Raw genomic sequence first — 16,141 nt, 5'->3', positions numbered from 1 at the left:
CAGCATATTTCTCTGATATCAGTTCTAGTTTATTCTAGCAGTTCTGGGGTGAGGTTCAGCTGCCTATTTGTTAAAAATCTCTCAAGATGATTGTGGCATTCAACCAAAGAACGAATATCAAAACTGAGAAAAGGGGCCTCTCTTTGGCTTGCAGAATTTCAGCAAATTGGGGCAGTTGTAGATCGGTCAGGTCACAACTCGTAGTTAGCTACCTTCTTCTGAGCAGCTATTTTTCCTTTTACTCCTCCAGTGTTCTTTGGACTGGGTCACTGGACACCTGCTTCTGGAGGTGAGCATGAACAGAATCAGAGAAACCCTAACACGTGCAGAGAACATCCAGGGGGGATTTTGAAGTATCTGAGGCTGATGTCTGAAAACATTTGTATTGACAGGCTCCAATGTCACCCCATTGTGTCACTTCCAAAGAGGCCCTTTCACACTTCAATTTCCATTGTCCTTGTTCTTGGTGACCTCTGTGACCTTTTGTTAATCTGAATTCATAGTCTGTGATTTCTCCTGTGTAATTGCAATTTTGCTCATTCTTGGGTGTACCTTGACTGAGGTTCATTCTTGGGTGTACTCAGCCCTTGACTGAGGTTTATCCCTCACACCCCAAGTGAGGGGGGCAGATGATCCCAGATGGCTCAGAAATGATTCCTAATTTGGTTCAGATTTTCCTGGTAAATATATCTAAGACAGGCCTGGCACAGAGAACATTCTTGATAAATGTCTTTTAAATCAACATTAAAGAGATAAATTGTTTTTAAAAAAATCTAAAGGATAAAAATGTTTCCCCCCCTATTTTTAGACAACAACAAAAAATAAAATAAAAAGTGTCTAAGATATTCCAACACACACACACACACACACACACACACACACACAAAGAAAATTCAAAATTATGGAGAATGTGAAAAAAGAGTAAAAGTATACTCAAACAGCTTAAAAATCATCTTCTACCTTCCTTTATTGTTCTCCTGAGAATCTCCGTTGCTTTGGATGGTTTTCCAGATGGCTCAGTGGTAAAGAATCCACCTGCCAATGCAGGAGATGTGGGAGATTCAGTTAGATCCCTGGGGTGGGAAGACCCCCTGGGGAAGGAAATGGCACCCCATTCCAGTATTCTTTCCTGGACAGACGAACCTGGCGGGTTATAGACCATGGGGTCACAAAAGAGTCGGACACGACTTAACTATTAATGCAACAGCAACAACAAAGGAGAAACATGTTTCCCCCCATATTTTCAGACAACAAAAGAAAGTTCAAAACTATGGAGGACATAGAAAAGGAGGAGTAAAAGTGTGTTCACATAGCTTAAAAAAACCGTCTCTTCCCTTCCTTTATTGTCTCGAGAATCTGAGCTGCTCTGGATGGTGATTTATTTCGTGCCCATGAGTCAGGAGATTTCTTTGGTGAAGCTGCCGCCTTTCATTATTAATCTGATCAACAAGCTTGAGATTTTTGGAGGTAAGGAATGTAATCACAGTTGTATTGAGGTTTCGCTTGACAATCCTTTCAACAAATGGACATGCAGTGTAATTACTCTCGTCATTGAGGCCTTTCAGTGGACCAGGAAGCTTAAAATAAAGCTTGTGCATTCCAAATAGGCAAACCCTCAAGGGCAATTCCCCAGGGAATGCTAGCTTCAAGTGGGGGGACAATTCACGTAAACTCATAGCTATGTACTTTGAGGTAGTATATGCATTTGCCCATAATTTATTATTGGTTTGATATATTTTGTCTGTCAACTGGTTATAGAAAGTTGTCATCATAACTGGTTTCCTTCAGGCTACAGGTTCTGGTTACCTTGGTGGCTCATTCAGCTTCTCCCAGTTCACCAAGCTTTGTTACACTTCAAGTTTCTCCTTCTCTGGAATTAATCATATTGTTCTGAGAGCATAATTGAATGCGGCCTCTGGCATCTCCACAGCAACCTAGCTGAGCAACGTGCTCCCTCACTTCTTTGATGTCAGTCTTATTGCTAATGGACAATTGTGTTCCCATGCCCCCTACCAGACTGAAATCTCCAGGTTCCACAGCTATTTGGAACTCCACAAGCCAGAGTTCCCTAGGTCCCCTGGACTATTCTAATGTACACTGTTAATTAAGCAGTGGTCATGTCACCTTCCATGTCTCTGATTCTACTGGGTCCTCAGGTTTCCACTTCACTATTGATACTCCTTTATTCAGCACACATGCTCAGTTGTGTCCAAGGACTGTAGCAACCCCATGGACTGTAGCCCACTGCTCTGTTCATGGAATTTTTCAGTCAAGAATACTGGAGCAGGTTGCCATATCTTTCTCCAGAGGATCTCCCTGACCCAGGAATTGAACTTGTGTCTCTTGAGTCTCCTGCATTGGCAGGTGGGTTCTTTATCAGCTAAGCCACCAGGGAAGCCCTGATACTCTAATATCAATATTGTTGATATTCCAATATTTCATGTAAGTTTGCCTAAGAGATATTTTATATTTGGAGATTCCACTGAACAATCTAGGGTTTATTTAACCAACATCTAAACTATCATTTCCCACTAATTCTCTGCTCCCCTCCACCACCACCAATCTGGGATGTGTTCAAAGTTGGGATGCTTTCAAATGTTCAGCCCTGAATGCCTGGAAATCACGTCATGGTTTGTTGGTCCTCTGGCACCTCCCACCCCCCCACATGGACATGCTGATGACCCCCAAATTCCTGTTTCCCCAAGAATTCGGCCTCATAAATTTCCAGGTTCCTCTAACATGTGAACTATTCCTGACAGGAACTGAGGCCTTTAGATTAACCAGCGGTTGCCTACAAAGCTCTCTTTGGGCAGCAAAGCCATAAGTAGGTCATTGATGATATAGTATGGACATTACCTATGTCTTATTTGTCTGTTCTTGGTTTTTTCCTCCCTCCCCAGGATAGTCTGGCCTGGGATGGAGGTGGGTGGACAGTGAATAAACTTTTTGTGTTTCAGATCAGACTGGGCAACTCCAAAACATTTCTTTGTGGGATTTCCAGGCCCATCAAAGGATTGGTCAGGGATCTAAGACAGCGGTCCCCTACATTTTTGGCACCAGGGACCAGTTTTGTGGAAGACAATTTTTCCATGGATGAGAGGTGAGGGGGAGACCTCAGATTCCTGCCCGTCCTTGAACCAATCATGGTGGCAACTGACTGGGATGATAGTTATAAATCACTGTTCTTTAAAATTTTTAAATGAAATTTAAAAGTTTGATATACTCTCTAAATACCTACCATATTTATAATGTCAACTTTAGCCATCTGAGGAACTGTAAAGTCAAATTCTTACAGGTATTTAATATATTCTGGAAGCAAAATGGTTATTTCAGGAGGTACGTTTTTGGCACTAATTTGCAACTTTTATGGCTCTGCTTGAGAATACGGAATGAATTAAGAATTAGGAAAAAAGACCAGATGCTTCATGTGCTATCTGCATATATCTTGTCATTCCAGAAATGGTGAGACCCCAACCATCCTGAATATAGAATTTCAGAAGACGAGTTTTAAAACTCTAAACTGAGGCTCTTCCATGGAAAATTTAGAGTGTGATTCAAGTGATAAGCTGCTGCTGCTGCTAAGTCACTTCAGTCATGTCCGACTCTGTGCGACCCCAGAGACGGCAGCCCACCAGGCTCCCCGTCCCTGGGAGTCTCCAGGCAAGAACAGTGGAGTGGGTTGCCATTTCCTTCTCCAATGCATGAAAGTGAAAAGTGAAAGTGAAGTCGCTCAGTCGTGTCCGACCCTCAGTGACCCCATGGACTGCAGCCCTCTAGGCTCCTCCATCCATGGGATTTTCCAGGCAAGAGTACTGGAGTGGGGTGCCATTGCCTTCTCTGATAAGCTAGCCTCTTTCAACCAAACATAATCATAATTTTTTGGGGGGAGGGGTTGAGGGTTTTTTTTTTTTGGTTGCATAGTGCAGCCTATGAGATCTTAGTTCCCAAATGAGGGACTGAACTCATGTCCCCTGCACTGGGAGAGTGGAGGGGAGTCTTAACCACTGGAATGCCAGGAAAGTCCCAAACGAATGTAGTTTTTAAACTCCTGTGGAAATAGGCATGGAAATTGCCCACATTATCTAGCAACATGTTCATTTATAACTCATTTTCCATATGTATAAAATGCATCAGACATTTTCTGTATTAATTATCCATGTAGCTTTAAAGATAGTATAAAAATAAACTCACATATTTTGTTGTGAAAAGGAAATAGCGACAAGCTTAAGATACTTGTGTGATATATGGTCATATTTTCTGATCATGTTGTTTATAGTCGAGACTTACATTCTGTGATATTTGAATCTATCTTGTTCAGGACTTAGAGAGTTTAGTTATGCTTCTCTGTGACAAAGGGAAACATATAAGGTTAGAAACAAATGGCTTAGGATAGTTTTAAGCTAAGCAGATGCTTCCCATTTTGTAGGTAGCAGGCATGTAAGACACAGTGATTTGAATCCATGGAATGAAGAGTTTGAAGCTAATAATAATTAAAAAAAGAAACAAGGCAGAATTGGAATGCAATATGCTTAATCATGGAGAAGGAAATGGCAACCTACTCCAGTATTCTTGTCCATAATTCCATGGACAGAGGAGCCTGGCAGGCTACATACAGTTCATGGTGCTGCAAGAGTCAGACTTGACTGAGCAGCTAAACCACCAGCATGCTTATCTTTGTGCAGAATAAGCTGGGATATACATGCTGCTGCTGCTGCTGCGTCGCTTTAGTTGTGTCCGACTCTGCGCGACCCCGGAGACGGCAGCCCACCAGGCTTCCCATCCCTGGGATTCTCCAGGCAAGAACACTGGAGTGGGTTGCATTTCCTTCTCCAATGCATGAAAGTGAAAAGTGAAAGTGAAGTTGCTCAGTCCTGTCCGACTCTAGCGACCCCATGGACTGCAGCCCACCAGGCTCCTCCATCCGTGGAATTTTCTAGGCAGAAGTACTGGAGTGGGGTGCCATTGCCTTCTCCGGGGGATATACATGGGCAACTAGAAATGTCAATCTGTGTGTCTGAATTGCTGTTACAGGCAGACCTCAGAGACACTGTGAGTTTGGGTCCAGACCACCTTAAACTGATTTTCTAAACTGCTAATGGTAAAAGAGAAAGAGAAAAGGAGAAATGCTGGAGCATAAATTAGATTTAGGAGATACAGTAATCAAAATGAACACATAGGCCTTATTTAAATTCAGAATTAAATATCTATACTAATAAAAACAATTGGTGCATCAACTGGAAACATCTGAACATGCACAAAATATTAAATAAGATTCAAATAATACTAAGTGATTTAAGGTCAAATTTGTTAGGTAGATTAATGGCATGTTGTGGTGTAAAATTTAATATTTTTTCAATTAAAATGCATACAGAAGTTTCAGTGTAGAAATGATATGATGTGTAGAATTTGCTTTAAACACTCTAGCAAAGATTAATTAAAATAAATAAATCCTGAACAAATACTACACAAGAAAAATACAAGGGTGGTGACCAGTATACAAGACTGACAATATGTCCATAATTCGTAAAGCTGGTTGCTAAATATGTGGAGGTTTATGAAATAATATTCTCTCTATTATGCTTCAAATTACCACAATAAAAATTACAAAATAATGTTCTAGTTTTATATATTCTTTTTTCTACATCAATAATTTTCTCTTCCTCACTGGTATATTCCTTTTAGCATATAAACATGCCACCTGTAGTCCCATATAATGAAACAATGTTGACAAACAAACAGACAGATATTTTTTTTTCCAACTGCAAAAGCATGTTTCTTGTTGTTGTTCTGAAAAGCATGTTGTTGTTCTGAAAAGTAGTTCATTCTTTTTTCTTCTAACAAGACTTTAGCTAAAAGTACACTCCTGAAATACATGGTTCAGTTCAGTTCATTCGCGTGGTCCTGTTTGACTCTTTGCAACCTCATGGACTGCAGCACACCAGGCTTCCCTCTCCATCACCAAGAACCGGAGTCTACTCAAACTCATGTCCATTGCATCGATGATGTCATCCAAACATCTCATCCTCTGTCATCCCCTTCTCCTCCTGCCTTCAATCTTTCCCAGCATCAGGGTCTTTTCCAATGAGTCAGTTCTTTGCATTAGGTGGCCAAAGTACTAGAGATTCAGCTTCAGCATCAGTCCTTCCAATGAATATTCAGGACTGATTTCCTTTAGGATGGACTGGTTTGATCTCCTTGCTGTCCAAGGGACTCTCACGAGTCTTCTTCAACACCACAGTTCAAAAGCATCAATTCTTCAGTGCTCAGCTTTCTTTATAGTCCAACTCTCACATCCATACATGACTACTGGAAAAACCATAGCTTTGACTAGACAGACTTTTGTTGGTAAAGTAATGTCTTTGCTTTTTAATATGGCTGTTTAGGTTGGTCATAGCTTTTCTTCCAAGGAGCAGGTGTCTTTTAATTTCACAGCTTCAGTCTCTATCTGCGGTGACTTTGGAGCCCCCCAAAAATAAAGTTTGTCACTGTTTCCATTGTTCCCCCATCTATTTGCCATGAAGTGATGGAACTGGATGCCATGATCTTTATTTTCTGAATGTTGAGTTTGAAGCCAACTTTTTTCACTCTCCTCTTTCACTTTCATCAAGAGGCTCTTTAGTTCTTCTTTGCTTCCTGCCATAAGGGTGGTGTCATCTTCATATCTGAGGTTATTGATATTTCTCCTGGAAATTTTGATTCCAGCTTGTGCTTTATCCAGCCTGGCATTTCACATGATGTACTTTGCATATAAGTTAAATAAGCAGGGTGACAATATACAGCCTTGAAGTACTCCTTTCCTGATTTGGAACCAGTCTGTGTTTCCATGTAAAGTTCTAACTGTTGCTTCTTGACCTGCATACATATTTCTCAGGATGCAGGTCAGGTAGTCTGGTCTTCCCATCTCTTGAAGAATTTTCCACAGTTTATTGTGATCCACACAGTCAAAGGCTTTGGCGTTGTCAATAAAACAAAAGTAGGTGTTTTTCTGGAACTCTCTTGCTTTTTCCATGATCCAGAGGATGTTGGCAATTTGATCTCTGGTTCCTCTGCCTTTTCTAAAACCAGCTTGAACATCAGGAAGTTCACGGTTCACATAGTGCTGAAGCCTGGCTTGGAGAATTTTGAGCATTACTTTACTAGCGTGTGAGATGAGTGCAATTGTGCGGTAGTTTGAGCATTCTTTGGCATTGCCTTTCTTAGGAATTGGAATGAAAACTGACCTTTTCCAGTCCTGTGGCTACTGCTGACTTTTCCAAATTTGCTGGCATATTGAGTGCAGCACTTTCACAGCATCATCTTTCAGGATTTGAAATAGCTCAACTGGAATTCCATCACCTCCACTAGCTTTGTTCGTAGTGATGCTTTCTAAGGCCCACTTGACTTCACATTCTAGGATGTCTGGCTCTGGGTCAGTGATCACACCATCGTGATTATCTGGGTCATGAAGATCTTTTTTGTACAGTTCTTCTGTGTATTCTTGCCATCTCTTCTTAATATCTTCTGCTTCTGTTAGGTCCATACCATTTCTGTCCTTTATCGAGCCAATCTTTGCATGAAATGTTCCCTTGGTATCTCTAATTTTCTTGAAGAGATCTCTAGTCTTTCTCATTCTGTTTTTTTCCTCTGTTTCTTTGCATTGATCGCTGAGGAAGGCTTTCTTGTCTCTCCTTGCTATTCTTTGGAACTCTGCATTCAGATGCTTATATCTTTCCTTTTCTCCTTTGACTTTCACTTCTCTTTTTTCTCAGCTGTTTGTAAAGCCTTGTCAGACAATCATTTTGCCTTTTTGCATTTCTTTTCCACGGGGATGGTCATGATCACTGGCTTCTGTACAATGTCATGAACCTCCATTCATAGTTCTTCAGGCACTCTGTCCATCAGATCTAATCTTAAATCCATTTCTCATTTCCACTGTATAATTGGAAGGGATTTGATTTAGGTCATACCTGGATGGTCTAGTGATTTTCCCTACTTTCTTCAATTTCAGTCTGAATTTGGCAATAAGGACTTCATGATGTGAGCCACAGTCAGCTCCCAGTCTTGTTTTTGCTGACTGCATAGAACTTCTCCATCTTTGGCTGCAAAGAATATGATCAATCTGATTTCAGTATTGACCATCTGGTGACATCCATGTGTAGAGTGTTGTCCTCAGAAGAGGGTGTTGCTATGGCCAGTGTGTTCTCTTGGCAAAACTCTGTTAGCCTTTCACCTGCTTCGTTTTGTACTCCAAGGCCAAATTTGCCTGTTATCTCTTGACTTCCTACTTTTGCAGTCCAGTCCCCTATAATGAAGAGGACATCTTTTGGGGGTGTTAGTTCTAGAAGGTTTTGTACATCTTCATAGAAATTCATAGAGTTACAGATTTACTGTAGCATGGCGATTTGAATCCTGTCTTGCTATCTGCCCGATAGTTTACTTTCTCACTGGATGTTAAAAGCAGTGTATATAACATATTGTTGACATGGCCAGTGGCCAAATACTTAACACTGTGCCTTGAATTTTATAGTCTCCAACATTTGTGAGCATAAACTGGAACAAATCTTTACTGCCTAAGTCTGTGGCTTGACTCACTATTTGTGGGATAAATTATGGGCAGCCAGCAATATTCAATCAACACATTCCATGTTAACTTATGTTTTTAAGCAATGTATAGCTTAGTCAAAATTTCCGAATAGCTCAAGATTGATACTCATTTTATTAAAATTTAATGTGAGGCTTTATTTTTGTCTGAGTTAGCTTGAGATACTTTGCTGTTGTTGATGTTGTTCAGTTGCTAAGTTGTGTCCAAATCTTTGTGACCCCATGGACTGCAGCACACCAGGCTTCCCTGTCCTTCATTATCTCCTGGAGTTTGCGCAAATTCATGTCCATTACTTTTTAAAATCATAGGTAATTTCATTGACAAATGTATTTAAAATAAGGCATTTAATTGCCTTATAGTTTAAAAAAATCTGCTTAATTTGAAAAATTTTATGTTTGAGTTTCTTACATTAACACAATAGGTTCAGACAAGGGTGACTTTTCTGTCCACTGACATTAATGAAAAGAATTCAGACTTTGCTGTTTGAGGAGCATGATTCAGAGAAACCTTACCTTATCCTCCCATGAGAAACTGAGGCAGTATCATCATGGTGGAAGCAAACCACTAGGACTTTTGTACCCATTCCTAATTTTTCTTTTTATTTTGCAAAGTTAGATGGTTTGTCTTCCATTTTAACCATCGGCAATCATGCAGGGCAAGGTGTGTTATTTGTGACTCGTTGCAATGTTATAGAGAAAACAAACAAATACCAAAGTTACCTGAAGTTGGGTGTCAGATGCGAAAGTCAGTATAACTTCAAAATTTATTTGTGAATTGATGAACACAAAGAGTCAGAAAAGCTGATTTTTGTAACTTGGATAGGCTTCATTGATTTTCCAGAGATCATGTAATTATGGGGCTTCCCATGGTGAAGAATCCACATGCCAATGTAGGAGACGTGGATCCAATCCCTGGGTTGGAATGATCCCCTGGAGGAGGAAATGGTAACCCACTACAGCTTTCTTGTCTGGAAAATCCCATGGACAGTGAAGCCTGGTGGGCTACAGTTCATGGGTCACAAAAAGTTAGACACGACTGAGCAACTGAACACACAGCACCCTTGTATAATTATAAATTCTTGACTACTTTTCCAGGCCTTACTGTTGCCATGAAACTCCATCTCACCTGGTCTTTACAGGGTTGTTTTCTGGTATTATGCAGCAAATGGGATTCCCTTTCCTACCAGTACCAATATGAAACTATCCTTTGAGTCCTGGGTTCCCCTTGAAATTATTTAAGCTTCATTTCTGGCCAAGGTCTTGATCAAACATTTTGCTTCTTGGATTCTTTTGTTGCTATTGTTCAGTTGTTAAGTTGTGTTCACTTCTTTGGTAAGCTCATTGACTGTAGCCTGCCAGTCTCTTCTGTTCATGGAATTTTCCAGACAAGAATACTGGAGTGGGCTGCCATTCCCTTCTCCAGGAAATCTTTCTGACTCAAGGCCCCAACCCATGTCTCCTGCATTGGCAGTCGGGTGCTTTACCACTGAGACAGCATGGAATTAGGTTTGGGCAGTTCATTTCTAATTTTGCTACAGAATCTATCCAGGTTCTGATATGTAGGCTCAATCACTGTAGATCTCAGTGAGACACAGTCTCTTGTATTAGAGGATGGGAACACTTGTGATACGATAGATCCTTTAAGAATAATAGAATGCTCTCAGACAGACTTCTCAATTCTCAAGCACTTCATTATACAGAGACTTTAACTGTAATCCTGCCAGTGGCTTCAAATACAATGCTATTTTACAGATTGGAAAAAAGGACTCAGGGTTATCTAACAAGTGCATATAAATTGGATCGAATACATCATTCCTAAAATGCAATTCATGCCATCTCTAAGAATTTGCTATATACAAAATATCCTTGGCATTTCAAATTATTTTGATACTTAAAAAGTAGTTTTGTGGCACAGATTCTATTTTACTATGTATTTATTGAATAAATTCCACTTCACTATATTTTTCTAATATATTTTAAGACATTTTTTTCCAATAGCTATCATTGTGAAATATTCAGCTACTAATTGTGAGATAAATGTTATCATCACTCTTAATCTTCAGTTCAGTTCAGTCACTCAGTTGTGTCTGACTCTTTGCAACCCCATGGATTGCAGCACGCCAGGCTTCCCTATCCATCACCAACTCCCATGGCTTATTCAAACTCATGTCCATTGAGTCAGTGATGCCATCCAACCATATCATCCTCTGTTGTCCCCTCCTCCTCCCGCCTTCAATCTTGCCCAGCATCAGGGTCTTGTCCAATGAGTCAGTTCTTCGCATCAGGTGGACAAAGTATGAGAGTTTCAGCTACAGCATCAGCCCTTCCAGTGAATACTCAAGACTGCTTTCCTTTAGGATGGGCTGATTGGATCTCCTTGCAGTCCAAGGGACTCTCAAGAGCCTTCTCCAACACCACAGTTCAAAAGCATCAATTCTTCTGTGCTTAGCTTTCTTTATAGTCCAACTCTCACACCCATACATGACTACTGGAAAAACCATAGCTTTGACTAGATGGACCTTTGTTGGCAAAGTAATGTCTCTGCTTTTTAACATGCTTTCCAGGTCGGTCATAGCTTTTCTTCCAAGGAGCAAGCTTCTTTTAATTTCATGGCTTCAGTCACCATCTGCAGTGATTTTTGGAGCCCCCCCCCCAAATAAAGTCTCTCACTATTTCCATTGTTCTATTTGCCGTGAAGTGATGGAAATGGACCATGATCTTAGTTTTCTGAATATCGAGTCTTAAGCCAACTTTTTCACTCTCTTCTTTCACTTTAAAGGCTCTTTAAAGTGGCTCTTCAGTTCTTTAGTTCTTATTCACTTTTTGCCATAAGAGTGGTGTCATCTGCATATCTGAGGTTATTGATATTTCTCCTGGCAATCTTGATTCCAGCTTGTGCTTTATCAAGCTTGGCATTTCACATGATGTACTCTGCATATAAGTTAAATAAGCAGGGTGACAATATATAGCCTTGATATACTCCTTTCCTGATTTGGAACCAGTATGTTGTTCCATGTCCAGATCTAACTGTTGCTTCTTGACCTGCATACAGATTTCTCAGGACACAGGTCAGATGGTCTGGTATTCCCAACTCTTGAAGAATTCTCCACAGTTTGTTGTGATCCACACAGTCAAAGGTTTTGGTGTAGTCAGTAAAGCAAAAGTAGGTATTTTTCTGGAACTCTCTTGCTTTTTCTATGATCCAGAGGATTTTGGCAATTTAATCTCTGGTTCCTCTGCCTTTTCTAAATCCAGCTTGAACATCAGGAAGTTCATGGTTCACATACTGTTGAAGCCTGGCTTGGAGAATTTTGAGCATTACTTTGCTGAGTGTGAGAAGAGTGCCGTTGTGCGGTAGTTTGAGCATTCTTTGACATTGCTTTCTTTGGGATTGGAATGAAAACTGACCTTTTCCAGTCCTGTGGCCACTGGCATATTGAGTGCAGCACTTTCACAACATCATCTTTTAGGATTTGAAATAGCTCAACTGGAATTCCATCACCTCCACTAGCTTTGTTCGTAGTGATGCTTCCTAAGGCCCACTTGACTTCACGTTCCAGGATGTCTGGTTCTAATCTTAATCTTACCCTTAAAAAAATAATCACTGTTAACCACCGGATGAATGACATTCCAGATTTCTCTATTTATTTTAAAATATTTTGTTACAGAATACTGAAAATATGCTCTATGGACCAGGAGACCAAATGTTACTTTTAAAAAGTCAAAGGTATTATGTCTTTTATCTGAGTGCTTTTGATACCTACTCTTTTTCACTGTTCTTTTGCACACCCCCTCTTATTTCTAGGTGTAGTTTTCTTCATATCGAATCTTGCTTTTGGTTATTTTACCAGGTTTTCTGATGTATAATTTATATGACACGATTCACTGATTTTTCTGTACAATTCAATGCTATTTAGTAAACTCATGGAGTTGGGCAACCATTAGCACTGTTTGGTTTTAGAACTTTGTCATCACGTCAGAGAAATCTCTGGGATTCCCTTGGTGGTCCCGCGCTTAAGGGCCCTGCGGTTAAGGGTCCCGTGGTTGAGGGGCCCCATGGTTAAGACCCTTGCTTCCCCTGCAGGGGGAGCTAAGATCCCACATGCTCTGAGGCAGGGCCAAAAAAAAAAAAAAATAGAGAATCTTGTCCCCAATTCCAAGCAGCCAGCAACCTTTCATTCCTATAGATTTTCTGGCTCTGCTTTAAGTTTGTGGCACTTCTTGAATCTGAAGCATGATGTGCATGAATTTTAGAAAATTATTGATTAAGATCTCTTCAGATAATATTTATGTTCCATCTTCCTTTACTGAACTCCAAATTTACACTCTGTTCCACATTATCTCTCTGTCTTTTTCTTTCTTCTCTATGCTACATCATTTACTCTTTTTCAAATATATTGAACTTTTTTTTTTTCCTTTCTGTACATCATGAGCAGACTGAAAATTCTGGATATCTTCTCTAGCTCTTACCTGCTGCTTTTGTGCTAGACTTCTCAGCTTCTTAGGCTCTAGGAATTCATAAATACATTGAGGGAAAAGCAGAAGCAGAGTACTTACCAACTCTGGCACCTGGATTCTCAGTGCTAAATGCCTGAGGAGACTAATTTTTGTCTTTCTAACACGATATCACTGCCTAATATCACTGATCAGCTTTTCTTGTTTCAGCTTCTTTTGTAAAAATGTAGTTCTCAGTTTCATAAAGAAAATTAATATGAATACTCTGAGTTGGAGCTTTCTGTATTACATCAACATTCAGAGCATAAAGAGAATTAAAATAATTGCTCCCTTAAGAATCATTATTTACATATATTTCTCAGGACTCATACAGGAGACATGCATATGGCTAGAAATTTGCTAATTTCCCCACTTTGTAAGAAAACAGTCTGTCAATGTGAAAAATATTGTTTCTTGGAAAGTCTTCAAAATTCGTCAAGTTCATTGATTTTTTGAAATGTTTCATTTATCTTGGAATCTTATGAAATCTTAGGTACAAGAGATTATATTCTATGGTTGCAAAATATTTATTACTCTGCTTGGTATTCTGCCTGCTGTAGAAGATGTATTCCTTTATAATTAGTTTCTTTAGAGCCCTCACCATATTTTTATGATAAATTTCTAGTGGAGTGAATCTTTATACTTCTCAGAAATGTTTTGATAGCTGTAATCTTCAATAGGAAAAAAAATCCTTTGCCAAGAAAAATTGATAAGAAATAGCACAGATCACTGACATAGATGTTTTACACAATAATGAATAATTAAAGTCTACTGTATATTGGATCTTGGTTTGTTAGGTCTGGTTCTCAATAACTCTATCCCCTTGAGAACAATCTAGCACTAGCAGTTCTTCTGAAAGTGTGCGTGTGTGTTCACTCACCTGTATCCAACTCTGCAACCGTGTGAGCTGTAGCCCTCTAGGCTCCAATGTCCATGGGATTTCCCAGGCAAGAGTACTGGGGTGGTTGCCATTTTCTTCTCCAAGGGATCTTCCTGATCCAGGGATCAAACCCGCATCTCCCGTGTCTCCTGCATTGCAGGCTGATCCTTTACCCACTGAGCTATTTATGTGGCTCAAAGATCTCCTGCATGAAAATTCTTGCTAATTATTTTCTGTAGCAGATTTGTCATAATTAACAATTTGAATGGAAACTAACAGCGGGCATCATTTCATTAAAAAGAAAATCCTACCTTTAAAGAAAGCTTTTGTTCCAGTTATCTCTTACCACTTATCAGACTATCCTGAGTTTAGAGGTTAAAAATAATGACCAATGTATTAAATCTCATGATATCGTGGGTTTGACTTTCAGGCAGGTCTGGGAAAGTCTCTGGTTCATCTGATGTTGAAGGGTTTTAGCTGATAGCTGTGCAGCTGGGCCAGGTTGTCTAAGATGACTGGTACCTTGGTGGGGGGCATGTGAAAGGAGGGGCTTAATGGGCTCCTGTGTCCCTTCCATGTGGTCCCGGGCCACTTCATGAGGGTTTTCTGATAGAGCAGTCATACTTCTGACCTGTCACCACTGGACACGAGAGGGCAAGGGGGGAGCTGGTGCTCCTCGTAAAAGCTATTAATATTTCCATAAATGCTGTATCACCTCTTCCACTGTACTTCTTACATCAAAGAAGTCACGGACTAACCCAGTTTCAGGGAGAGTGGAAATAGATTCTGCTTTTCAATAGGAGGAGTGTCAAAGAAATTGCAGCCATCATTCCCAGCCACAAGTCTGAAGTATTTTCATAAAGCATCCACCATTTATACTTATGATTTAAAAAATTAAAGCTTTGAGTTAAAATTTAAAGTCAGAGTGGTTGTACTTCCATAAAAAATCAGCATTATTGCTAATACTATTAATGAAAATGAATGTACACTTTTGCAGTTTCTCATTTTAAAACACTTTCTCTAAATGCATACCAACAGGAACACCATTATTACTTGAATCGGCTTGAAGCCATTATTTTAGAAAGTGTAATAATTCCTTCCTGATTATTTTGAGTAGTTTATATTATCAGTAATTTAGATGTAATCAACATATTTCCTGAGTAATCTATGAGTGGTCTCTGTGTTTGGATTCTCTGAAATATGATAATTTATTTTCCAGGTTTAATTGTCATGTTTTATATACAAAAATGATATGCCACAGATGTCTCAAAAATTCCATTTCTAGCATCATTTTCTTTGAGATTCTGTTTTGTTTCTATAGACATATAGAAACTGATAATATAAGATTATGTGACCTATGAATAATGATATTAAACCCAAGAACACGATAAGTGACCAGGATGAGTTAAACAGTTGCCCAATGAACTTAAATACTAGAGTATAATTAATAGAATATAATAATTCAGAATGTCTATAAAACTAATGGGGAGAATTAAATAGAAATGTAGAATGGATTAATGCTGAATTTATAACCAATGTTCCATAGTAAAATCAGATATACATTGAAGTTAGATATATCTTTAGAAGTGAAAATACTTTGTGGCAGTTTCATGTGAAGAAAAATCAGAACTTTAATTTGAATCTTTTCATTTGGTAATGATCTGTAAGACTAAAAAAATCACTATAAGAACTGAAAATATATTACCTAAAAGAATATTTTTCCATCGATGTTTTCAAAGATCCAACTTGTGTAGTTAATAACAAGACTTTAGACCCTATAAACTTTATAAGTTGGAGATAAAAATTATTTCTATTTTTGTTTTCATTTAAGAAGATATTTCAAAGTGCACTGCTGCAGAACAGAATCTTAAAAGAAAAGCATCAGATACTTGTGTCTTCACTACATCATCATTTTAATCTTCCAGTCATTGTCGACTGATACATGTAGTTAATGCTAGAACTTCTATGGAGGAACTTGAATTTAGAGATTTTCTGAGAAGGGGTAAAAGGGGATTCTAAATCCTTAATAAGATTAATCCAGTTATTAGCTAAAAAAAGAATGAGTTCATTCAACCTACTTAGGAAGCAAATTCTAGTATTGTAAGTTACATATATACATATATATATATGTGAACTACATATTCATTTATCTATATATTTCCATTAATAATGAACTTTTAATAGAAA

The 16,141-nt window shown here is 39.0% G+C and overlaps 1 protein-coding gene across 1 annotated transcript in view; it reads left to right on the top strand.

The window, feature by feature from the left end:
* Positions 1–1,391: 1,391 nt before the first annotated feature.
* Positions 1,392–16,141, top strand: part of LOC102389804 (histone H3.3-like) — an 81,614-nt gene continuing 66,864 nt past the window's right edge. Inside the window, exon 1 of the mRNA XM_044934610.2 lies at positions 1,392–1,467. Coding sequence (XP_044790545.2) covers positions 1,392–1,467 — 76 coding nt within the window. The remainder of the gene's footprint in view (positions 1,468–16,141) is intronic.

Source organism: Bubalus bubalis, chromosome 22, assembly GCF_019923935.1.
Source record: "Bubalus bubalis isolate 160015118507 breed Murrah chromosome 22, NDDB_SH_1, whole genome shotgun sequence".
Taxonomy (NCBI): Eukaryota; Metazoa; Chordata; class Mammalia; order Artiodactyla; family Bovidae; genus Bubalus; species Bubalus bubalis.
Note: the sequence above shows the minus strand (reverse complement) of the source record. Positions and strands in the feature narration are given on the sequence as shown.